The sequence below is a fragment of the Argopecten irradians genome, chromosome 6, assembly GCF_041381155.1.
Source record: "Argopecten irradians isolate NY chromosome 6, Ai_NY, whole genome shotgun sequence".
In the NCBI taxonomy this organism is placed as follows: domain Eukaryota; kingdom Metazoa; phylum Mollusca; class Bivalvia; order Pectinida; family Pectinidae; genus Argopecten; species Argopecten irradians.
In genome coordinates, this window is record NC_091139.1 from 46,067,269 (window position 1) to 46,094,620 (window position 27,352).

At 35.1% G+C, this 27,352-nt stretch overlaps 2 protein-coding genes across 2 annotated transcripts in view; one reads left to right on the forward strand and one right to left on the reverse strand.

The window, feature by feature from the left end:
- Window positions 1–18,692, reverse strand: part of LOC138326070 (uncharacterized) — a 67,416-nt gene extending 48,724 nt beyond the window's left edge. Inside the window, exon 1 of the mRNA XM_069272196.1 lies at window positions 18,614–18,692. The gene's annotated coding sequence lies outside the window, so the exon portion shown is untranslated. The remainder of the gene's footprint in view (window positions 1–18,613) is intronic.
- Window positions 18,693–19,029: 337 nt separating this feature from the next.
- The window catches only part of LOC138326561 (mitogen-activated protein kinase kinase kinase 1-like), a 43,606-nt gene continuing 35,283 nt past the window's right edge, over window positions 19,030–27,352 (forward strand). The window contains exons 1-2 of the mRNA XM_069272657.1: window positions 19,030–19,598; window positions 25,035–25,161. Of these exons, the coding sequence (XP_069128758.1) occupies window positions 19,351–19,598; window positions 25,035–25,161 (375 nt within the window). The 5' untranslated portion in view covers window positions 19,030–19,350. The remainder of the gene's footprint in view (window positions 19,599–25,034; window positions 25,162–27,352) is intronic.

Sequence of the window (27,352 nt, forward strand, 5' to 3'; positions counted from 1 at the left end):
ATTTTTACGTCCTATTAACAGCCAGGGTCATGTAAGGACGTGCCAGGTTTGTTGGTGGAGGAAAGCCGGAGTACCCGGAGAAAAACCACCGACCAGCGGTCAGTTCCTGGCAACTGCCCCACATGGGATTCGAACCCTCATCCCAGAGGTGGAGGGCTTGTGGTAATATGTCGGGACATCTTAACCACTCGGCCACCGCGGCCCGGTGGTAGAATGTCAGACACATTAACAATGCACTTTGAGCAGAAATAGGTTACGGGGGTTACACATGATCGGCTTACACTGATACTAGGGTTGACACTGTTGTTTCCGAGGGTAGTAAGATGTAAGACAAAACCAAACAATACGTAGAGTAATGTAGGCACTAAACGTCTCACAAATACAAATAGGTAGAGTTATGTAGATACTAAACCAGTCACAAAAACAAATAGGTAGAGTTATGTAGATACTAAACCAGTCACAAATACAAATAGGTAGAGTCATGTAGATACTAAACCAGTCACAAATACAAATAGGTAGATTTATGTAGGCACTAAACCAGTCACAAATACAAATAGGTAGAGTTATGTAGACACTAAACCAGTCACAAATACAAATAGGTAGAGAGTTATGTAGATACTAAACCAGTCACAAATACAAATAGGTAGAGTCATGTAGATACTAAACCAGTCACAAATACAAATAGGTAGAGTCATGTAGATACTAAACCAGTCACAAATACAAATAGGTAGAGTCATGTAGTAGATACTAAACCAGTCACAAATACAAATAGGTAGAGTTATGTAGATACTAAACCAGTCACAAATACAAATAGGTAGAGTCATGTAGATACTAAACCAGTCACAACTCCAAATAGGTAGAGTTATGTAGATACTAAACCAGTCACAAATACAAATAGGTAGATTTATGTAGACACTAAACCAGTCACAAATACAAATAGGTAGAGTTATGTAGATACTAAACCAGTCACAAATACAAATAGGTAGAGTTATGTAGATACTAAACCAGTCACAAATACAAATAGGTAGAGTTATGTAGATACTAAACCAGTCACAAATACAAATAGGTAGAGTCATGTAGATACTAAACCAGTCACAAATACAAATAGGTAGAGTTATGTAGATACTAAACCAGTCACAAATACAAATAGGTAGAGTTATGTAGATACTAAACCAGTCACAAATACAAATAGGTAGAGTTATGTAGATACTAAACCAGTCACAAATACAAATAGGTAGAGTTATGTAGATACTAAACCAGTCACAAATACAAATAGGTAGAGTTATGTAGGCACTCAAACCAGTCACAAATCACAACTCCAAATAGGTAGAGTTATGTAGACACTAAACCAGTCACAAATACAAAAAGGTAGAGTTATGTAGATACTAAACCAGTCACAACTCCAAATAGGTAGAGTTATGTAGATACTAAACCAGTCACAAATACAAATAGGTAGATTTATGTAGGCACTAAACCAGTCACAAATACAAATAGGTAGAGTCATATAGATACTAAACCAGTCACAAATACAAATAGGTAGAGTTATGTAGATGCTAAACCAGTCACAAATACAAATAGGTAGAGTTATGTAGATACTAAACCAGTCACAACTCCAAATAGGTAGAGTTATGTAGACACTAAACCAGTCACAAATACAAATAGGTAGAGTTATGTAGATACTAAATCAGTCACAAATACAAATAGGTAGAGTAATGTAGGCACTAAACCAGTCACAAATACAAATAGGTACATTTATGTAGACACTAAACCAGTCACAAATACAAATAGGTAGAGTTATGTAGATACTAAACCAGTCACAAATACAAATAGGTAGAGTTATGTAGATACTAAACCAGTCACAAATACAAAAAGAATTATCTAAACATGAACAGTAGATACTTTTTATAAACTCAATATTTACATTCTAATTTACCAGTTCAACTACAAATCCCCATCACTATACTTGTATTGGATTCAAGAATATGATAATTTTCCTGGTAAAGAATTATACATACAGATAGGTAAGAATTAATATCAATCATGGAAACACAACATTGAAAATTAATACCAATAAATTGTTAAACTAAACCTAATGGTGTTATATAGGAGGCTGAGGACCACCCTTGGTCGGTATTACACCATATGCCAGTCTACCTGGCCATAGGTCGACTTTGATCAATGTATCATTACCTACTGTCACTACCTCTCCTATTTACCTTTCCTATGACAACAAATAGAAGGTGTTTCTTCTCACAACAAAATACCAATATTGTAGAGCCATTGTTTGGGAGAACTGTGGAGGCCACATTTACACAAGCTTGTCCAGGATTTGTACAGTACTCAGCCCAATGTTTGTCTGTAGGCACACGCTTTGTTCATTAGGTAGATTCCACAAAACTCATTCACTTTCCATGGATTTTTACCTCTAATCAGGTGAAACATTTCCAAAGAATAAATTATTAGCTGCCGGAATTCGGCAAACCTTGGACATACAAAGCTTGAACTATATACATTAATTGTATATATGTATACATAGATTGTACCCCTGCACCGTTACAATCATGTACAGTTACAGTAGATTTTAGATTTTTGAATGATGAAAAAAATAAAGATTCATTTTATTTTATTTCTGAATTATTAACAAATAAACACATCTAAACTCGAGCTCTTCTTCTTTAAGGCTGAAAAATTTTGTTACAAATTTCAGGGTTTTACAGCTTTTGGAACATAAAGTTCTCCCAAGTTACTATGTTTTTTTTCTCATCATGTATTACACAAAATCTCATTGATAAGACATTTGCTTACCTTTTGTCATTATGTTCTTCAGTTTAATCATTCTAATGAAATCTTCAGGACATTTACCGTACAACAGACCAAGGATTGAAATGTCTAACCAACGCCATGACCTTACCAAATTTTTTATCTCTAGTGATTCATGGGTTACCAAATTTTTTATCTCTATTGATTCATGGGTTACTAAATTTTTTATCTCTATTGATTCGTGGGTTACTAAATTTTGTATCTCTATTGATTCGTGGGTTACTAAATTTTTTATCTCTATTGATTCATGGGTTACTAAATTTTTTATCTCTATTGATTCGTGGGTTACTAAATTTTGTATCTATTGATTCATGGGTTACCAAATTTTTTATCTCTATTGATTCGTGGGTTACCAAATTTTGTATCTCTAGTGATTCATGGGTTACAAATTTTTTATCTCTATTGATTCGTGGGTTACTAAATTTTTATCTATGATTCATGGGTTACCAAATTTTTTATCACTATTGATTCATGGGTTACTAAATTTTTTATCTCTATTGATTCGTGGGTTACTAAATTTTGTATCTATTGATTCATGGGTTACCAAATTTTTTATCTCTATTGATTCGTGGGTTACCAAATTTTGTATCTCTAGTGATTCATGGGTTACCAAATTTTTTATCTCTATTGATTCATGGGTTACTAAATTTTTTATCACTATTGATTCATGGGTTACTAAATTTTTTATCTCTATTGATTCGTGGGTTACTAAATTTTGTATCTCTATTGATTCATGGGTTACCAAATTTTTTATCTCTATTGATTCGTGGGTTACCAAATTTTGTATCTCTAGTGATTCATGGGTTACCAAATTTTTTATCTCTATTGATTCATGGGTTACTAAATTTTTTATCTCTATTGACTCATGGGTTACTAAATTTTGTATCTCTAGTGATTCATGGGTTACCAAATATTTTATCTCTAGTGATTCATGGGTTACTAAATTTTTTATCACTATTGATTCATGGGTTACTAAATTTTTTATCACTATTGATTCATGGGTTACTAAATTTTTTATCTCTATTGATTCATGGGTTACCAAATTTTTTATCACTAGTGATTCATGGGTTACTAAATTTTTTATCTCTATTGACTCATGGGTTACTAAATTTTGTATCTCTATTGATTCGTGGGTTACTAAATTTTTTATCTCTATTGACTCATGGGTTACTAAATTTTGTATCTCTATTGACTCATGGGTTACTAAATTTTGTATCTCTATTGATTCGTGGGTTACTAAATTTTGTATCTCTATTGATTCGTGGGAGGAATCTCATGTAGTAAGGAAAAAGTAAATAATGGAAAACATTAATCTAACATATACAGATACAAAGACACCACACCACGGTCTAATCCATACTGTACATTCAGTTAGGAATAGGGATCAAAAGTCAAAACATACCCAGGTGAAATGTCTGTTATTATACCCTCTGATATTCCTTTGTCCAACAATCCAATCTTCTTACGATTTTCCCCTGACGGAGAAATCCGAAGAGATCTGGCAATGGCTAAGAGATTGGAGTAGGAATGAGTTGTAACAAAATACCGTATGGAATACGACACACTTACACAGCGCTTTCTATTCACAAAGTGTATTGTATAATTGATTGATTTGATGAAGGTAGTTGAGTGTATGGGTATTATATAACCTATAATAGAGCATTACCACACCATACTAATGTGACAATTGTAAAGTAAATCACTTGGCATTCCCACAAGAAAAGTTGACTGACCACCAGGTTCATATTGACAATATAATGTCTATATTAATAACCTGAAGTTATTTATATTCTCTATTCATTGTTTATCTCCACTTAATTATATATTTACAAAATATTTCAAAAATGCTTGCTTGTGGTGATCTACCAGGTATTTGTTCCTACAATTTTTTAACATGCACTGGTCATTTCCTTCTGAATCAAGAGTTTGATGCCCACATGTATGGGCACAGAGCAGTTGTTGGGGACTTTATTCTGTGAACTCTGACTATCAACTCCTAAAACCTAGCCTTCAATTCTGAAATAGCCATATATATGTCCATAGAAGATGGAACAAGAAATACTTGTCAGATATAAGTCCACTGCTCTGTAGGAATGGGTACTGGAGGACAAAATATGGACATGGGTAATACTATGTGCCCCCCCCCCCCCCCACACACACATATATTTTATGGTAAGGGTATAACTAAGTCCATAACATATTAATATATATCAAAAATAAGAACAACAATTAGTTTTTATTAGTTTAATGTCCTATTAACAGCCAGGGTCATGTTAGGATGTGCCAGGTTTATTGGTGGAGGAAAGCTGGATTACCCAAAGAAAAACCAACAACCAGCGGAGAGTACCTGGCAACCATGCCATATGGGATTCAAACTCGCAACCCAGAGGTGGAGGGCTTGTAGTAATATGCCGAGACATCTTAACGACTTGGCCACCGCGGCCCAGAGGTGGAGGTCTTGTAGCAATATGTCGAGACATCTTAACCACTCGGCCACCACGGCCCAGAACAACAATTACACCTTACAGACCTCTAAAACGTTTTTAAAATGACATAATAATGAACAAAGATTTGTACTTTTATGGTTTGAGTTTCCTTAATTAATAGATTTATTCGTGCAATGGTATGTTAGTAGTCATACAATTACCAAGTTAACGATAAATGTACTAATCACACAGAATTTAATTGAATTAGATTGAATTTAAAGAGAACTTTACTTCATTTATTAAACCTATCAGTTAAAAAAGACTTTTAGCTTTTAATATTATACTAAAACTGATGTTTTTCGCACAGACATTTAACAGATTATTCTCTAATTACATCTATATATACATTAGGAAGAATTAAAACGTCTTAAAGTATACTATTTATACTGAGAATTTAAGACCAGAAAGCACCAATAAAATCTAGCATGAATTTGTAATACAATCATATTTTGTACAATAAGTAATTTACTTTTTGGCAATTTGTATTTACTCATGAGATATAACCTTTTACATGTGTTTGGTTTTGTTTTAGGTTAAACTTGCTATTTATTATCAGAAAAAAAAAATAAAAAGAGTTAGATAGGTTGTTACAACTTGTAAAACATTCTTTTCTATTTTGTACCTGGTGCATCTAATTCAAATTCACTGTCTAATATTGGTAGAATGTTAGACACCTTACCACTTATAGCCACCAGAGGGTATTCTGTGTGATATACATGTACCCAGGTATATGTTACATGCATGTACCCGGGTATATGGTACATGAGATTATACCATATACATGTATATGTTAACACATTTCTCTGTACGGTTCATGACATTATTCATCTGAATGATTTATGACATGACATATATATATATATATGATGTATCTGTAAAAGATGACAATGACATTACAGAAGTAAGATGTAGTTATAATGTACATGCATGTAAACATACAATTAGTGAATATTTCATTATATATCTAACAAAATTTACAGTACCTGTCCATTGAGTGGGCACACAGATATCCAAAGCACCAGACTTTAAAAACAGCAATTCTAACAACTGACGGTGTAGTTAGACATTAGCCAGCCTTGCAGGTGTACACATTTCTGATTGGATTAAACTGCAATCGCAAACATATAATTCCGACTTCTTTGTGTACAAGTAGGCTTAATTTGGGTGTGATTGGTTGATTGAAAGTCCACAAAGCCAGTTATAATATGTATATTATGTGTCAATGTAATGGGTGCTCAAGTAAGAAACTGACCTCTTTTCAAGCTTCCGAAGGTGTGAAGTAAAGATATTGAAAATGTGGAGTATTCAATCCTAACGCTAATCATTAATCCTTGATGAAATTGAAATAGTTTATCAAAATTCCATCTACAAGATGAATGTATATAGGGTCATTGATATGAAATACTGTATGTAAAACTCAATTATGAAATGTGAACATCTATATGTACATGTTATATACACTAGGTATTACAATAGAGGTACATCAGCTGTCGGTACTTTAGTCTGTATATATAGTGAATATAAGCACCCTGGGAGAAATCCGTTCTGACAGTATACACAAACATTATGGCATTATATTCCATTGTAAAGGGAATAACATACCCTAGATCAATCAAAATATCGATGGCTACATACAGCAATGGTTAAACGCTATACTGTATACATCGCCGACTTGTAAACAAAAATTATATAAGAAGATTAGATATCTTTGTACATTTATCATATTGGAAAGATTACATTGGAAATTGGAGGACAAGCATCACAGAATACAGAGCACAAACACAGGTACTCAATGTAGTTTGAGTTTGATATTGGACAGAAACAGGTTTTCTATCTATACCATATTTTCCGGAGTACAAGCCGCGACTTTTTTCCCTGAAAATCGGGAGTGCGGCTTATACACCAGTGCGGCTTATCCGTGGACGAAAACCAAAATCTGACAATGTTTTTGCATTATTACGTCGTGATTCACATGTGAAAATCGTAAGTTTTACTCCCCAGTTTTGTTAAGTTATACATCAAAAAAGTAACTGTAAAAGTGTTTAAAAGATAAAATTTGCAATGGAAATATATTTAAGATGAAAATAATTACGTATCTGATGCATGTTCATTCGTAAAAATGTGGTAACACTGCCTTACCATCTGAAGAGCACTACCAATGGTCCACCCAAGGGAACTAAAGCTTTTCTTATTTTGGCGACCTTGTTATTGATCTTTACTTTAGTTTAGGCCTTACAATTAAGCTTTTATCAGGCATCAAACACAAATAAAAGTGAACCCACACAATACAGGTACTAGAGATATGATAGTGTCATCAAGGTGGCTATCACTGAACATGGAAGTCAATATCTCTCTCTATAGAATGTACAGTAATAGATTTGTGTAAATATACCAATGCTGTAAGATGACATTAGACCTGTATAAGGAACACACCAGCACGTGATTGATCGTCACAATAACCTTGACAAGATCTCCGATCACATTACATCATTATCTCACCTTGGTCCTTGGACTCCTTTTTGCAAAGGTTTTGTTTAATGGAAGTATACACTATATAAAGACACTCTTCAAATATTGATGTCCATTTTTTTAAAGTTAAAGGTAGGTTTCACCCAATGAAATATGAAGTTTACGAAATTGAAATTCATCCTGTTCATATATATAATCTTCAGCTCATTTTTGATGCATACAGCGAACAATATGGGTGGTCAGTTGCTTAGCTTGACCAGGAAAATACTCCTCTAAAATTAGATCGAAGTCAAGCTTTACATAGAACATGACTTTTTTTTTTTCCAAAAGAGGCCGCATCATCAAACGGAAGCATGCAACAAGCATGCTGCAGCACTGTCAGATAGAAGTGACAGTCTTGCCAAGGCATGTTTAGTTAAAAATCAACGACAACAAATCGAAGTACGATGGATTGTTTATACCCTACATGTCATATAATCACTTCAAATTACTGACATACGCTCACTAGCTTAGTACACCAAACATATATGTAGTTAGTCTGCTGCTTTATATGCGCTGGCATATGTGTTGAAATTTAACTCACTACGTGCAACACGACCCAACAGAATACGGACGAGTTCAGCTTGAGATGTGGCTTCTGTTTCTTAACTATTGCTACATGCCATCTCTGAGTTTCATTCCATAGAGATATCCTAGGGTGCTACCGATTCCATTCTAATTTCCTACTCTTTGATGCCGATTCTGATACATGTTTTTTTTCTCACATGCTTTCGTTCAGCCATTTTGTTTACTTTTAGTGCGTAACAATGTGCATGCGCGAAATTTCGACAACACAATCCATCGCAGCTTCATTTGCATAAAATCCTGTCAGCCTGATGATCGTAATAAATCAAGGATTTCCTTTAATTTTGTATTCAAGACACATTTGTTTAATCTCATATACATTAAGAAATTAAATTGAGGTATTTTTAATAGGGTTTTTCCACCTTTTCTTCCGTTTATCGGATTTTACAAAATAAAAATTTATTTGGTTGGGCGAAACCTACCTTTAAGATATTCTGAAGGTTTATACAACATATATTATAAACATTTACAAGCAACATAAGATAGAGCTTGAATGAGGACTTACAGTTTGAACAGTAGCAGGTCATTTACATTAAACAACTCCCCCACAACAAAGAAAATGATAAAATCAGACTTAAAAGTTTAACAAACAAGATTATACAAAACTAATGATAAAAACACATGGAGCCTTCCTATAAGATTCCACGATGAAACATATGCAAAACTTTGACAATAAATGAAATGGTCAATGGAACTGCAGACGTACCTGTTATAGCTGTTGATATGTGGCGGCGTGTAATGTCTATAACTTAATCTCAAGGTTTGGACAAGTTTATAAATGATCTCTCACAAGCTGAGTTTAATTAAGAAGTGTAGTACCCAGTACACTGTGGGCACAGATAGCATTATATCCCCTGTGTAGATCTGATAGACTCCACGACTCGACACATCTATCATAACTTGGTCGGAAACTCAAATGCAACACTGACAGACCACCAATCAAATTAACCTAACATTATTTAATATGTTGACACAAGTATCAAAAGAAAAAATTTAATTGGCCTTTAAATCTAATATGATCTACAAGTCAATATGGTACATGAAATGTTTGTCGGAATGTGTTACAGTCGACTAAGGTCTGGTTGTGTTTACAATGGTCTCTCAGCAGAACTCTTATCAACTTCTCTATACAATCAGAATTAAATCTCATATCAGTAATGTGGAGATAAAAGACTTGAGTAAATATGGTTCCAGCAATCCTGACGGCTGTAGTGTGCACAGAGTAGCCAATGTGGGGAGTATTGTACACACCTTTTGTTACATAGATACGTCTAAACCCTACTTACCTGTATAATCATCTCTCCACCAATCCACTCCCCATATGATTGCTCCGTTGGGGATCATGACAACTCAATATGATTTACAAATCAAGATCTATTATGTGAATCACACACAAGCTATATTTATTCTTGTCTTTCCCAGTTTAAGTAGTTGAATAGAGGGACTAGGAGATTTCATAACTTTTGATCATTTAAAAAAATAGAATTCTAAAACACACGTTATACCAATTCTTTTTCATTCTTCTTAGCTTATTTCTAGCTAACTTATGTACAAGGTCCTTTTTAAAGTGAGCAGAGGAGTTTAATTTGTATACAGAAGCCACCACCTTCCTTACAACAAAATAAATGTGAAACAACCACCTTCTTTACAAACTAACTGTGAAACATTCACCTTCCTAACAAACTCCCTGTGAAACAACCACCTTCTTTACAAACTAACTGTGAAACATTCACCTACCCAACAAACTCCCTGTGAAACAACCACCTTCTTTACAAACTAACTGTGAAACATTCACCTTCCTAACAAACTAACTGTGAAACATTCACCTACCCAACAAACTCCCTGTGAAACAACCACTTCTTACAAACTCCTGTGAAACACACCTTCCTTTACAAACTAACTTAAACTCACCTTCCTAACAAACTAACTGTGAAACAACCACCTTCTTTACAAACTAACTGTGAAACAACCACCTTCCTAACAAACTCCCTGTGAAACAACCACCTTCCTAACAAACTAACTGTGAAACATTCACCTACCCAACAAACTCCCTGTGAAACAACCACCTTCCTTACAAACTAACTATGAAACAACCACCTCCCTTACAAACTAACTGTGAAACATTCACCTTCATTACAAACTAACTGTGAAACAACCACCTTCCTTACAAACTAACTGTGAAACAACCACCTTCCTCCACCTTCCTCAGGGATTATTTTGGCTGAAAAAATGCATGGGTCAACATTATTTTCAAGAATTTGACCATTTTTAAGAGGCGTTTAACAAAGAAATATACAGAAATTAACCCAAACAAAGGCCAGAGGGGTCATCTTCAAAATTTAGAGACCAAAGTAACCACCACTTTCCTGTCAAACTGACAGTAAAGAAACAATTTTCCTTCGAAAAGAAATAATTATATTAATTATACCAACTGAAATAAGTATATGAATTATACCAACTGAAATAATTATATGAATTATACCAACTGAAATAATTATATGAATTATACCAACTGAAATAATTATATGAATTATACCAACTGACATAATTATATAAATTATACCAACTGAAATAATTATATGAATTATACCAACTGACATAATTATATAAATTATACCACCTGAAATAATTATAAGAATTATACCAACTGAAATAATTATATGAATTATACCAACTGACATAAATATACCACCTGAACTAATTATAAGAATTATACCAACTGAAATAATTATATGAATTATACCAACTGAAATAATTATATAAATTATACCAACTGAAATAATTATATGAATTGTACCAACTGAAATAATTATATGAATTATACCAACTGAAATAATTATATGAATTATACCAACTGAAATAAGTATATGAATTATACCAACTGAAATAATTATAAGAATTATACCAACTGAAATAATTTAGAGTTACCTAGAACTTGTAGTAAGTTGTACAGGAAATTGAATATAACCAATTACTAAATGACTAATATTCATACAAAAGTAAAGGTAGCTTTAAATCAGATTAGACATTATTTTAAGTTAAGCATACATTTTTAATTATTTAGTACTTGTTAGTATGCAGAAAATCACCAAGATTACTTACAAGCAGTATATTCTTAATCTTCTTAAAGACTTTAAAATCCTTTGTATGGTATTTCCTTGTTCTAGTATCACAGGTGAATGTATTGTGTAATTAGCTAGTTTGGTACTATCTATCCTTTAATTATCTTATTTACCTTATTGCCTTAGCCACACACACAGCTTTTATTTTGATGCTCATTAAATTTGCATGGAGACTAGCTGTACACTGGAAGGCATGCATATACTTTTGTTATTTGTGTTAAAGTGTTTTCTGGATGATGCTGGCCCGGTCAGTCAGACATATTAATAAATATCTTACCCTGCAATTTATTAATTTTTTCTATCTCTATCAAAATTATACTCTTGAACTCAAATCATGAAAAGCCATTTTTTTTCATAATGATTATCCTAAATATCCCACATAAGTCATCAGAAAGTTGTCACCCTTCCACTAATTTACTTTAGCATAAGAAGCAGCTAGTCATGTGAACCATTTTTCCAGAGCTCTTCAATAGAATGGATTTGACTACTATTAATATGAGGACCTACAACACACATATACCCTACATTCCACCAAAGCCAAGGTCAACATTTCACAAACACTGGAACTTCCACAGACAAAGCTGTCTCTAATCCCATGTAATTTGGCACTCAAACAATCACTATTAATATGCGCATGCAAAATAGAGAACTACAGTGGAACTTCCCAAAACCGAACCTTCTCAAAACCGATGACCTCGAGAAACCGAACATGGATGTCATGTACGGAATGAATTCCTCTTTATTAATAGTATATAAAACTTCCCAAAACCGATCCCTCCCAATTCCAAATACCGGACCGATTTTGAGATCGGAATAGTCAAATGTAACTAAAATACACTTATGAAAACCGGCCTTACCTGAGCGACACCGATAGATTGCATTGAGGTCTGATCAACCGACTGTGAAATACACACGTACCTGTACCATAGTTGTCCCATGCTATGTCCTGGGGCATTTATACAGATGTGAAGGTTATAGGTACACGGTAATTATACCCGAGATGGTGGTGTAATTATTTAATCATGTCTATTGTTTAGATATTTAACAAAGGTCTACCACGTGCACGCCGTTTGTTTACTGTAGGAAAACAAGCAGAGCTAGTAATAAAGAGAAGTTTCGTATTCAAATCACACGGATTTTTTATTTACATATGTAGTTGTCGGATAATGTAAATTATCTGTATGAAGAAGCCGAAGCCACGTATAGTTTTAGAAAATGACTATGTCATATAATGACCGGCATCGACTGATCATCGTGTAATTAGACCATATAATTTGATTCTTGACGTAACCGAAAGCGATCGTAGTGTAGGTTAGTGCAGACGAAAACATCCTCAAGAACATTCATACAACTGACTAACTAAACTATGTTTATAAGCGGTAACAAAGTCAAGATTGTTGTAAAACGTTCCTTTTTAAACGTATGATTCTCTCTTTTGTGATAACATTCACATTAACAATCAATATCAGCCGGTTTTAACGAACACTAGCCATACATGCGGTACACTAGTGTAAAAAAAGACTTCCGATCGATTAAATCCGGATCGTAATGATTGGTATTCGGTTCACTTCTACAAACTGAACCCTCTCTAAACCGGCCGAAATTATGTGCACCGACCATGGTCGGTTTCGGGAGGTTCCACTGTATTATCTATATAAAAAAAAAACCTAAAATTATTGAACAATTAATTATCAACGTTAAATGAAGAGATGTGAAATATAATATCTGTATACTTTAATTTATAGTCAATATACTGTCCTTGAATTTTTTTTAATATACATTTGTATATGATATTAGTAATCATTTGCAACAAAATATCATATTTTCATTTGTGGTGCTAGACAACTTTTGTTGAAAAAAAAAACCCATCACGTTTTTTAATTTCAAGGAAAAACATGTTAGCATATGAAAATGTAATTCTAGATAGTGTACTATTTTTCTATATTTTCTATTGTGTTTTTCTATATTCTGTAGTATTTGTCTATACATCATTATTTAGTGCTTTTCTATAGCGCATTTATCTGTTGACAGCTGGTAATTAGATGAGGGGACAGGCTGGACCCTTAACCTGTGAAGTAATTAATTATCTACGGCCGTGGCACTTATCGTCTGCGGGGCTCCCTCAATTTTATTGCCCCCCTATTTGAGAGGTATTAATCGCCTCCCATCCCCATTATCTATAACAAATGGCTACATCGGTCTGGAAAATCTGCCAGTGTCCACATCTATATTACACACGGTCAACATTTACTTGTGGCTAATCGTTTTTCTAAGTGTTATGTTTTAGTGTTATTGTCAATTTTGGTAACCAGCGCCCACCGCTCCTGCAAAGGAGCGGGGTGCTCCTGCAGCGCTCCTGCGCTCCTGCAGGGCTCCTGCAGCGCTCCTGCATGTTTGGTATAAAAGGGGCACGAAACTGAAGCTCGGGGAGTTCAGGTGTTAGCTGGTTTGAATAACGGAGTTCAGGTGTTAGCTGGGTTAAATAACGGAGTTCAAGTGTTAGCTAGTTTGGATTATTGTTGAAGTGCACGTTTCTATGCTAGAGAGAGCGGAGTGGTTATCCTGTGAACTGTAACTGTAAATGCTATTGTTGCTGAATACACGTGGAACTTTATTACGGCGTTGAATTGTGTTTTACTCGACGACCCACTCTATCTTAATCAAAACTCGGGTATTGTGGCGGGTGCCTGACGTTACCCTAGAAGGCATCTACCGAGGGCTGCGGGCTTGGAATACGTAATTATATAACTCCCGCAGTTTTTCGCTACAATTGGTGGCAGCGGTGGGATCAGCTCGCAGTTTTTCGCTACAATTGGTGGCAGCGGTGGGATCAGCTCGCAGTTTTTCGCTACAATTGGTGGCAGCGGTGGGATTAGTCTGAGATTATTCGCGTCAATTTGTTATGGAACAGGATAAATCACCTCTAGTGGATTCAGGACTCGACGTATCGCCGTTAAGTCCGCGTGAAACCAGCACACCCAGATGTATGATGGCGGCTAGAACTCCCCTAAACAGGAGCCGTCAAGATGAAAGCTTCAACGTCCTTCACAGATCCGATCCAGAAAACGCGACAAGATTGTGCTGTTCGCTGTTGATGTGCACATTGTCCTTAATGATTGTGCAATCTGGATTAGCTATTTGGTTGATGTACTGGAGCCATGATAACGTTCCCAGTTACATGCAACAATATACAAAGCTAGGAATGCCCTGTGGACTCTTTGTTTTATTCCTACTCATCATGACAGTGTGGAATACTTTTAAATTCAACAGGAGTAAGGACCATGCCAATGCAAGTGAGGCAAATGTGTGCCGAAATTGCAATAACTTTCCGTTCCAAAAACCATGTCAGTTTGAATACAAAGTACAAAGAACTTTCAGTGGAAAACGCACAGATATATGGCCAGAGTTCATCGATTATTTTGAAAACATTGCCGACCTTAATTTGTGGAACGAGGAAAAGAAAAGACGAGTGCTATTAACCACTCTACGCGGTCAGGCTTCAACATATGTATATGGTCTACAACCGTCATACAAAGGCAGCTATAATCATTTGCTGCGGAAAATGGACGAACGATTTGGATTCAAAGCCATGAAAGAAACCTATGTAAAAGAAGCCAGATTACGACGACGGAACAAAGGAGAGCCACTTAGAGATTTTGCCCAAGCCTTGGATGATTTGTACAGGCGTGCCTATCAGGACAAACCTGATTTAGCAAGAGAACATTCCCTTCAGGCATTTCTAAATAAGTGTGGTGATACTGAGGATTTTCGTCTCGCGGTAAAGAGAACGAAACCGAGGAACATTTCAGAGGCAGTGTCCAATGCTATTCATGAGGAATATTTACGCATTGGAGAACGAGAACTACAGAGAGAAAACATGTCAAATATGAGACGGGGTTTTCGAAGTTTTGATGAAGAGACGAGATATATGAACAATGTTCAAAGAAGAAACCGTATGTGTAAGGGAAACACACATGATGGCATGTCTCATCAGAGTAATTGGAGCTCTGAAAAGAACCCGACAAGAGGCTATGATCGCCCAGGTCATGTAAGTGGACTAACTCAACATGACAATCGGGCAAACACGACTAAGGGGATAGGGGATAAACGGGTAACCGATTGTACCAGGGAAAATCTCCGAGCCTCTTGTCGGGAAACGGGATATAAACTCAGGTACAAAAGGTCGACCAGAACACCCCATAAACACCCAAGTCGTGAAAAACTCGTAGTCAATGACAGGTCCGGATCCACTTCTTCCGACGAACGGAACCTGTGTCAGAAGCCATATAAGGCTCGGAACAACATTGGAAGAGGTGAACCAGAAGTGTCAACTACAGCCGATAGTGAGCAAGAGTATCGAAAGTCAATAGAAGAATTCACTTCAAATGGTTTGAAGTCATACAAAGGAGTTGACGAAGAAACTTATTCCGTGGGGATAAATGTAAAACCTATATCGGAGGATCCAGAGTCAGGAAGTGAAAGTGGCTATGAAACACTGACAAGCGTGAAACGAGAAATGAGGAAGAAACCATACAAATGTAAATTTACCCACGCGATTAAAAGCGAAAAGGGACTGAAACGATAAATTCACTTTCACAATTTAAGAAACGCAGAAGACGCAGAGCAGTTATAACGACTTTAAAAAAATGTATTATTACTGAAGCTGAACTGTGACATTCCTGTGGATTATTACTAAAGCTGAACTGTGACATTCCTGTGGATTATTACTAAAGCTGAACTGTGACATTCCTGTGGATTATTACTAAAGCTGAACTGTGACATTCTTTTGGATTATTACTAAAGCTGAACTGTGAAATTCCTATGAATTATTACTGAAGCTGAACTGTGACATTCTTTTGGATTAATCGAAAGATAGAATTGTGACATTCATTTTGGATTACATATTAACGCGGAACTGTAAATTCTATTTGGATTATTATAATAGTAAGGCAGTGACATTTATTTGATCAATTTTAATACTACACGTTTTGAACGTACTCGTCAGATTACGTTGCCTCCATTATAATTATGCATGTATGATATATAATTATGTGACTGAAAGTGTGTGAGTATCGTTATGTCATCATTCGAGATTTTGTTCTAGGAATTTCTTAGAATTTAAGCTTTGGATTGATTATGTAAAATTGAACTTCCGGTCGACGAGCTACTATTTGTTTCACGAGTTACTATTTGTTTCATGAGTTACTATTTGTTTCATGAGTTACTATTTGTTTCACGAGTTTGTTTTATGAGTTGTTACAAGTTAAGTTGATAACTCCCGATTATTCAGGCCGATTAATTAGATGATCATGAGTTAACATTGTTAACGTAGACGGGTAATTCCAGTATAGTATTGGTATTGCTACAGTAGTGTACATGGAACAAATGATTGTAGTTAACATTTGATTTTACTGGTATACATAAAAAGTGTAATGTTAGTTTAGTAGGGACGAGGTAATGTCTCAGTAGTTTTTGGACATCGATGATTATCATGCCTAATAGGCGTGAGATGTTGTTAGATGCTATTTAGTTTTGGTATGTGTTGTAAATAATGATTTTTTTGTATTCATATTCATAATCTTTATAAGGATAAGGAGTGTTAAGACGGCAAGCGTTTAGCTGAACAGTGGAAGTTCAGTGTTTCAAAGGAGGGGGAAGTGTACTATTTTTCTATATTTTCTATTGTGTTTTTCTATATTCTGTAGTATTTGTCTATACATCATTATTTAGTGCTTTTCTATAGCGCATTTATCTGTTGACAGCTGGTAATTAGATGAGGGGACAGGCTGGACCCTTAACCTGTGAAGTAATTAATTATCTACGGCCGTGGCACTTATCGTCTGCGGGGCTCCCTCAATTTTATTGCCCCCCTATTTGAGAGGTATTAATCGCCTCCCATCCCCATTATCTATAACAAATGGCTACATCGGTCTGGAAAATCTGCCAGTGTCCACATCTATATTACACACGGTCAACATTTACTTGTGGCTAATCGTTTTTCTAAGTGTTATGTTTTAGTGTTATTGTCAATTTTGGTAACCAGCGCCCACCGCTCCTGCAAAGGAGCGGGGTGCTCCTGCAGCGCTCCTGCGCTCCTGCAGGGCTCCTGCAGCGCTCCTGCATGTTTGGTATAAAAGGGGCACGAAACTGAAGCTCGGGGAGTTCAGGTGTTAGCTGGTTTGAATAACGGAGTTCAGGTGTTAGCTGGGTTAAATAACGGAGTTCAAGTGTTAGCTAGTTTGGATTATTGTTGAAGTGCACGTTTCTATGCTAGAGAGAGCGGAGTGGTTATCCTGTGAACTGTAACTGTAAATGCTATTGTTGCTGAATACACGTGGAACTTTATTACGGCGTTGAATTGTGTTTTACTCGACGACCCACTCTATCTTAATCAAAACTCGGGTATTGTGGCGGGTGCCTGACGTTACCCTAGAAGGCATCTACCGAGGGCTGCGGGCTTGGAATACGTAATTATATAACTCCCGCAGTTTTTCGCTACAATTGGTGGCAGCGGTGGGATCAGCTCGCAGTTTTTCGCTACAATTGGTGGCAGCGGTGGGATCAGCTCGCAGTTTTTCGCTACAATACAATATATCTTCTCTTTCTCTCGGTCAGTTGAGTGTTTGACTTGTAAACCAGAGTTTGATCCTTAACAGAGTCAGTGATTAAATTTTTGTAAAATCATTCAGTGTCACATACATTTTTTAAAGTCACTAAAATGGTAAAATTCTGTAAATATGAAAAAAGGTATCAGTCAATTTACTCTCAGTACTAACAAATGATTTGTCTCACAATATATTAAATAAAAAGAGAAAATTTCATTCTTATAAGACAATATCAGATACATAAACAAATAGCTTTACAGTATATATCTGTATAAGTGTATTCTTTGTAATCTGAGGCTCGTAATCAACATGTCAGCATGTAGCCCTACTGTCCAGTAGCTGTGTTACACTGTTTAGTAGGTAAGAATTTCCAACTATTTTTTTCCTCTGTGACTTTTTAGAAAGCGTTATTACATAAGCATTTTGAAGAGAACTGATGAATATACGGATGGATTGTCAAGTGAAGTAAAGATAATGTTTTACATACCTGTAGGCAGTGTGGTCACAACTCACACGTGTAGACACTTTCCTACCCGCCGCTGTGTTGTCAACAACAACTATTCCTGGTTGGTAAATATAATTATACAAAAGAAAACAAACGAAATAAAATGACTTGATTTTGTTTTTAAATGGGCATTAGTATCTCACGTGAAGATGTATAGAACAAAATTTGTAAAAAAATAAAAATACTGAGCAAAAACAAGAATCAAAGAAAAACTTAAGAAAAACTTAAGCAGGTTTCATTAGGATACGGTTTCATATATTAGTTCCATATTTTTTCGCAGTTAATTGTAAATTTTTAACGACCACGCACTTGTTTTATTCCGTGTTAATAAAATGCTTGTAATATACTTGCCACACAAACGTTCCTTTAACCTTTAATTTGGTCTTTAAAACGTTTTACTTCAATGCATCTGTAGTACAGAAACTTAACACACAAAGACGAACCAGGAAAACATTCTGCGCAAATGACATCAGAAGCAATTTTGGGTTTAAAACAACTGTCGCGGGAATATATGGGTTTTCCTTACCGGAAACTGCGTCTAACAACAATTACTCCAAACAAACTGTAAGCAAATACCACAGGAGATAAAATGGCCACTGCGAAGAGAAGGAGTCTAAACATGGACCCGATTCGTTTTGATGTGCACAAAATTCGCAAGGTAAACAAACGATGAGTGAGAGCATGACGACAGTTAGGCATCGTGCATTTTGACATAACTGATGAAACCAATGATTGATAAAAAGGATCCAAATACTGATGAATGTGAGAATCTTCTGGAAGTGCCAGTTCCATCGTCAGATGGAAAAGATGTAGAGCTACAGCTACCAACTATAAGGAGAGGTCCAAGTGTTGAGACTAATCAAAACTTCCTTGGACCTCATAAATGGCGAGAAAAGCTGAAGCCAGTGCAATCGCCAATTCGCAAGGACGGTAATTCTGACGATGGGGATAAAACGTCAAGTTCCAGGTAGGTACACATGTACATGGTGCTATTAGAATTTTGAGTTTGAAAAAAAAGTTTTGCTATGCACAGATTTGGTCATTAACAGTTAGCCTACAATACTACACACTATCATCACCCGTTCAATTTCTTTACATTTGCGAACTTTGCACGCATTGGCAAAATTTGAAGAAAAAAAAAACATTTTTGAAATTAATTTTTTAACACATTTGTCTTTGAATTTGATAACAAACTTCTTTTAATGGGAGGTAAAGATTTTTAATGAAACGCCTTACAATATTATAATTCTACCTATTAGGCCAGAAGACAAAACCACAATGTGTTATATAATATATATGCTAATGCAAATGCATGCATATGGATAATGCATAAAGTGCATGTCATACAAACTTTGCATTTAATATCAGGTTTTCACACATTGAGTTTTAACTTTAATAAAAAGTAACAAGGTACCTGATGCCCATAATAGATGGATATTAATTTGAAAACAATATACAAATTAATGCAAACCTGCATGAATTCTGAATTATCTTACTCTAACATCAGAAAGGTTTTTTAAATCATCATAATGAAAGTTTGTGGACTGTGTGATCAGCTAACAGTATAACTTATATACCATATTCATCATAATGAAAGTTTGTGGACTCAACTAACAGTATAATTTATATACCATATTCATCATAATGAAAGTTTGTGGACTGTGTGATCAGCTAACAGTATAATTTATATACCATATTCATCATAATGAAAGTTTGTGGACTGTGTGATCAGCTAACAGTATAATTTATATACCATATTCATCATAATGAAAGTTTGTGGACTGTGTGATCAGCTAACAGTATAATTTATATACCATATTCATCATAATGAAAGTTTGTGGACTGTGTGATCAGCTAACAGTATAATTTATATACCATATTCATCATAATGAAAGTTTGTGGACTGTGTGATCAGCTAACAGTATAATTTATATACCATATTCATCATAATGAAAGTTTGTGGACTCAACTAACAGTATAATTTATATACCATATTCATCATAATGAAAGTTTGTGGACTGTGTGATCAGCTAACAGTATAATTTATATACCATATTCATCATAATGAAAGTTTGTGGACTGTGTGATCAGCTAACAGTATAATTTATATACCATATTCATCATAATGAAAGTTTGTGGACTGTGGTGATCAGCTAACAGTATAATTTTATACCATATTCATCATAATGAAAGTTTGTGGACTGTGTGATCAGCTAACAGTATAATTTATATACCATATTCAACCAATAAGTTTGTGGACTGTGTGATCAGCTAACAGTATAATTTATATACCATATTCACCATAATGAAAGTTTGTGGACTGTGTGATCAGCTAACAGTATAATTTATATACCATATTCACCCAATGAAAGTTTGTGGACTGTGTGATCAGCTAACAGTATAATTTATATACCATATTCACCATAAGTTTGTGGACTGTGTGATCAGCTAACAGTATAATTTTACCATATTCATCATAATGAAAGTTTGTGGACTGTGTGATCAGCTAACAGTATAATTTATATACCATATTCATCATAATGAAAGTTTGTGGACTGTGTGATCAGCTAACAGTATAATTTATATACCATATTCAACCCAATAAGTTTGTGGACTGTGTGATCAGCTAACAGTATAATTTATATACCATATTCGACCCAATAAGTTTGTGGACTGTGTGATCAGCTAACAGTATAATTTACCATATTCAACCCAATAAGTTTGTGGACTGTGTGATCAGCTAACAGTATAATTTTATATACCATATTCGACCCAATAAGTTTGTGGACTGTGTGATCAGCTAACAGTATAATTTATATACCATATTCAACCCAATAAGTTTGTGGACTGTGTGATCAGCTAACAGTATAATTTATATACCATATTCGACCCAATGAGTTTGTGGACTGTGTGATCAGCTAACAGTATAATTTTACCATATTCAACCCAATAAGTTTGTGGACTGTGTGATCAGCTAACAGTATAATTTATATACCATATTCGACCCAATAAGTTTGTGGACTGTGTGATCAGCTAACAGTATAATTTATATACCATATTCAACCAATAAGTTTGTGGACTGTGTGATCAGCTAACAGTATAATTTATATACCATATTCGACCCAATAAGTTTGTGGACTGTGTGATCAGCTAACAGTATAATTTACCATATTCAACCCAATAAGTTTGTGGACTGTGTGATCAGCTAACAGTATAATTTATATACCATATTCAACCCAATAAGTTTGTGGACTGTGTGATCAGCTAACAGTATAATTTATATACCATATTCGACCCAATAAGTTTGTGGACTGTGTGATCAGCTAACAGTATAATTTACCATATTCAACCCAATAAGTTTGTGGACTGTGTGATCAGCTAACAGTATAATTTATATACCATATTCGACCCAATAAGTTTGTGGACTGTGTGATCAGCTAACAGTATAATTTACCATATTCAACCCAATAAGCACCCATGGGATTTTAGAAAAATCATTAATAGAGCAATTTAACTTAATTCATACAAAATTATTTCTGAAAGTAAACCAGAAATCAATTTACAAAACAAAAATGCCTGAATTGTGTTCATATTGTTATTCTGCATTTTAAAAAAAATCTTTAAGATACTGTTAGTGAATTTGAGGTCTTGAGCACTATTTGCGTTGGATATTGCACTTGCCTTTTACCAAGACTGCTATCTAGGTGGACTGATTCACCATTCAGATATAAATGTAATCATTTGTTTTAAATTAGTTGTGTATCTTTCAGTCAATTTATAATTATTCATATTTACAATAAAATAATGATTATTTATAATTTTAATTAACTGTTGTAAAATTTTTAATCATGAAGCAAAACTGATTAATTATACATAAAAAAATACAAAGCGTTAAGTTATTTTCTTTCTTATTGAAACCACCATTAATAATTGACAATAATGGCACTGGATCCAAATCTGAATCTGAAAACAAATATGGTTGTCTATCATTGCACAATAAAAAAAATGCATAAATATTTGATACTGCTACATTATAATATAATTGATCAATTTGTATTCAAACTTCAATCAAGGTAACTTAAGTAACCGAGAGAGATTTAGTGTAGTACAAATGTACACAGCTAGAGGTTATTGTCAGCCTAAATGAGCTGTCCAGTAAATTGGTCCCGATGTTTGTTGTCTTCTTCTTTATGTAAAAGTCTGTTTATATATTATCATGTGGATTTTGTACCAGAACGGTTATCACCATGAATCTATAACACCAAAAGTTTGGGATTATAATGAGCCATACATTTCATACTTTAATTTTGCATTCCATTATGCTTTCTATAGTTAAAGAGTCCAATAATTAAGATATTTACGCCCGTGAAATGTTGACTGCTGAGGTCATGATTACGTCACAATATGGCACTGCTTGGCAATTCCTAATGTGTGTAAACCACTCGTCACTTCTCGGCATCTGTGCCTGAATGTGGAGAGACACAGATAGATCACTTTGTTTTATATATCAATACTTTATAGTTCTGTGTACTTTCAAGTGAAGTACCATTGATAGTTCACAAATTTATGAATCTATCCTTTGTAAATTTTAATTTCAGAACTAAAATGACTGCATGCATTCATTTCATTTGCTACCATACATTAAAAGCCATACTTCATACATGTGTAATGGTATTTATGTAATGATATAACAAAACAGTTGTAGAGTGAATTTTCGGTCAACATGTGTTATGTTGAACTCTCGGTCCGAACTAGTTTGGTCCTCTAGTTCCACATAACATATGTTGACCTCAAATAACAAAATATTAACAAATAACATAACTGTAACAATATTTTTAGAATTTTGAAACAGAGTTTTATAATATGCTTTGATTTAAGCTTCTTTCTATTGGGTGCTTTTAAATCCTTTTCATACATGACAGTACCTAGTTATATACCGGTAGTGACCTATATTTTGTGCCCATAATTTCTACTCAATATTTTATTACATCAGATTGTTTAATATATTATGGGATACCGCAGCGTCCGGCGTTCGTTGTCCGTCGTCCGTCGTCCGTCAACAATCGACCTCTTCTCCATAAACGCTGGTCAGATTTCAACAAAATTTGACTGGTAGCATCCTTATGGGCTACTAACTGAAAATTGTACAAATGATGGGGCTGACCCCCCAGGGGCCTGAGGGGCGGGGTCAAAAGGGGTCAATTTGGCTATTTCCATATAAACGACGACTTCTCTGAAACTAAGCATGAGACAGCACTCATAATTCAATGGTAGTATCGTTATAGGGTGGGGATTCAAAATTGTACAAATGATAGGGCTGACCCCCGGGAGGCCTGAGGGACTGGGTCAAAAGGGGTCAATTTGGCTATTTCCATATAAACGACTTCTTCTCTGAAACCAAGCATGGGATAGCACCCATAATGTAATGGTAGCATCCTTATAGGGTGGGGATTCAAAATTGTACAAATGATGGGGCTGACTCCCCGGGGGCCTGGGGGGCAGGGTCAAAAGGGGTCCCCTCGGGGGGCTATTTCCATATTAACGACTTCTTCTCTGAAACCAAGCATGGGATAGCACCCATAATGCAATGGTAGCATCCTTATAGGGTGGGGATTCAAAATTGTACAAATGATGGGGCTGACCCCCGGTGAACTGAAGGGTGGGGTCAAAAGTGTCAATTTGGCTATTTCCATATAAATGACTTCTCTGCAACTAAGCATGGGATAGCACCCATAATGCAATGGTAGCATCCTTATAGGGTGGGGATTCCAAATTGTGCAAATGATAGGGCTGACCCCCGGGGGCCTGAGGGGCGGGGTCAAAAGTGGTCAATTTCCATATAAACGACTTCTTCTCTGCCACTTAACATGGGATTACGCTTATAATGCAATGGTTACATCCTTATAGGGTTTGGATTAAAAATTTTGCAAATGATGGGGCTGACCCTCCGGGGGCCTGAAGGGTGGGGTCAAAAGGGGTCACTTTAGCTATTTCAATATAAACGACTTCTTCTCTGCAACTAAGCATGGAAGAGCACTCATAATGCAATGGTAGCATCCTTATAGGGTTGGGATTTGAAATTGTACAAATGATAGGGCTGACCCCTGGGGCCTTAGACGGCCATAAACGCAGGGTCAAAAAGGTCAGATAGGCTACTATTTTCATATAAATTACTTTGTCTCTGAACCTATGTATTGGATAGCATATTTGTATGATATCGATAGCAACATTGTATGGTTGTGATTCAAAATTTAACTTTGGGAGTCAATTTTGCTAATTTTTCTACCCGTTGGTAATTGTCATTGTAATAATTACTAAAAAAAAAACAGGTGAGCGGTACAGGCCCTCTGGGCCTCTTGTAAAAATGTGACATACACTGATACATGTGTGGTTTTTCCTTCAGCAGAGTTGTCAATGACAGCAGAAAAGTGAAAGACATATTGGAAGGAGTTCGTGGTCAAGACATACCAAAACGGATTCCTTCGTGGAAGCGGTGTCTTATTGAAAAGAAGAAAGGAAAAGCAGCAAAGGTAACAGACCACACATTCCTGTTAAGACAGAATCTGGGCACAGAACTGTCTGTTAAACAAATCTTTCCATCATATAATCAATCACAAAATTATTAATTAGAATGTGTATGAATATTTTTAGAAATGGGAATTTGAAAATTCTAGAAGTAAGGATATTGAATCTTAACTTCATAAAAATGTGGCCTGGTATGCTAAAAAAACAATGCTAATGTTGATAAATAGTTATGTAAATGTCTTAAATATTTTACCCATTAAGAGATTTGCTTGACTGATTGTCACCATATATGTGTACAGTATTACTACCGAGCTAGATATAAGGAAAGGTGTGCTGATATACCTGATTTAGGTTTCATAGCAACCGGATGTCAATTATCCAACTGTAACTGATAACTGGGTACTTATACGTGTCAAGGTCTTCTGTGGTTAGGAAAATCTTTAAAAAATGACTCATCTTTAGATTTCGCAATGGCTTTCACACAAAAGTTGTTAAATTCTTGTTCAGCAAGAATTTTGTAGAGCACCATGAGGCGTAAGGTTAACAAATTTCAGGAGCTAGTGCAAATATGGGTCAGTATTTGAGTACTTAGTTTTCACTGTGACAACTCACATGGTTTCACATGTCATATTCATGTATGTAGGTATGGTTTATATTAGGTCACAATTGTTTGTTGTTATTTTCAGTTCCCTTGTAACTGATAGATTCAAAGATAAATCGGCTTTGTTATCAATATGCTTGCTCTGGCTGCATATAGGACCTATGTATATATATGTAATGTGTGTAATTTGATAAGCTAAAAGATGAATTTAGTTGACTGTTGTCTCCTGTACTATGTACTCTGGGTATCCGACTAGAGTTCTAGTACATATCGTGTATCTGAATGTTACTGAGACCTATGGCCAGGAAGTGTTTTGGTTCATACTTCCTTCAGTACGTTGCCTAATGCATCACTTTGTGAGTATCTTGTATTTCATAAGATATAGACAGTCTTGCTGCAGTGACATAATATACATATTTTCTGATTGTAACCTTGGAAAACACTAACCATAATTTACCTCTATGTTAGTGAGAACTTCCCTTTACTCCGACTTTAGCTTGATTGGTTGAGCGCAGGTCTCATAAGGAAGAGGTCCTGAGTTTGATCCCTGGTGGAGTAATTGATTATATTTATATGAAATTCTCTGCTCTGTTACAATAACATAGTTGTTAAATATGAATAAAGCAAAACAAACATGTACAATGTTTATACCATCTTGAAAGGTTGGTGCTGAGTGGATGTAGATTTGCCAGTTTATTGGAAGTCTTTCTCCTGTATATTATATTTGATAGTTGCCAGCTGGTGCTGGTTGTAGGTTGACGAAGGACCACTGTTTGAGTTATGTTATATTGTGTAAGCAACCAATGGGAATCTCTGGTTGGATATAACTTTCTCTATTGTCTAGATCTGTTGAAGACTTTTTTGAGGTAATTAATGGGGCCATTCCAAATTGAAAGTATTTCATCTAACTTTACAGTTTTCTCCTTAAAAAAGGTCAATTTTCTAAGAAGATTGACAATACTTCTCTAGATTAAAAAGAAAAAAAATTGAAACAGAAGAATAGAAAATAAAAACAATACACATTTGTAGCTCTGAAGGTCAAGGCCATTATCAGTACAGAGCCCTGATGGAGAGGTGACATTTGTAGCTCTGAAGGTCAAGGCCATTGTCAGTACAAAGCTCTGTTGGATAGGTGACACTTGTAGCTCTGAAGGTCAAGGCCATTATCAGTACAAAGCCCTGATGGATAGGGGACATTTGCTAGACATCAAAACGCTTTTACAAATTCGAAAGCAAATGACATTTTGTGTGAACAGCAAATAACTTTGTGAGCTGACAATTAAATTGTTAAACCTTTAAAGTTCTAAATTAACATTAAATATCAATTCAGATTTTAATAAGTGTGTGGTGATCTACATATCTGATTGATTAGGCTTGTCATCATTGTGCACATCTTACATATGATTTGCATTTTTGTGACACTAATTTCATTTTCTGCCTGAGAATAAAATGTTTGCAAATCTGATATTTTATTTTGTAAATATGTTCTGCATGGTTAAAGATGGATTGCCTTGTAAATGTGCTCCAATTTCATTCTCTGCAAATATATTTCAACTTGAACTTGAGATAGACAATAAATTTGATAATTAATGCAA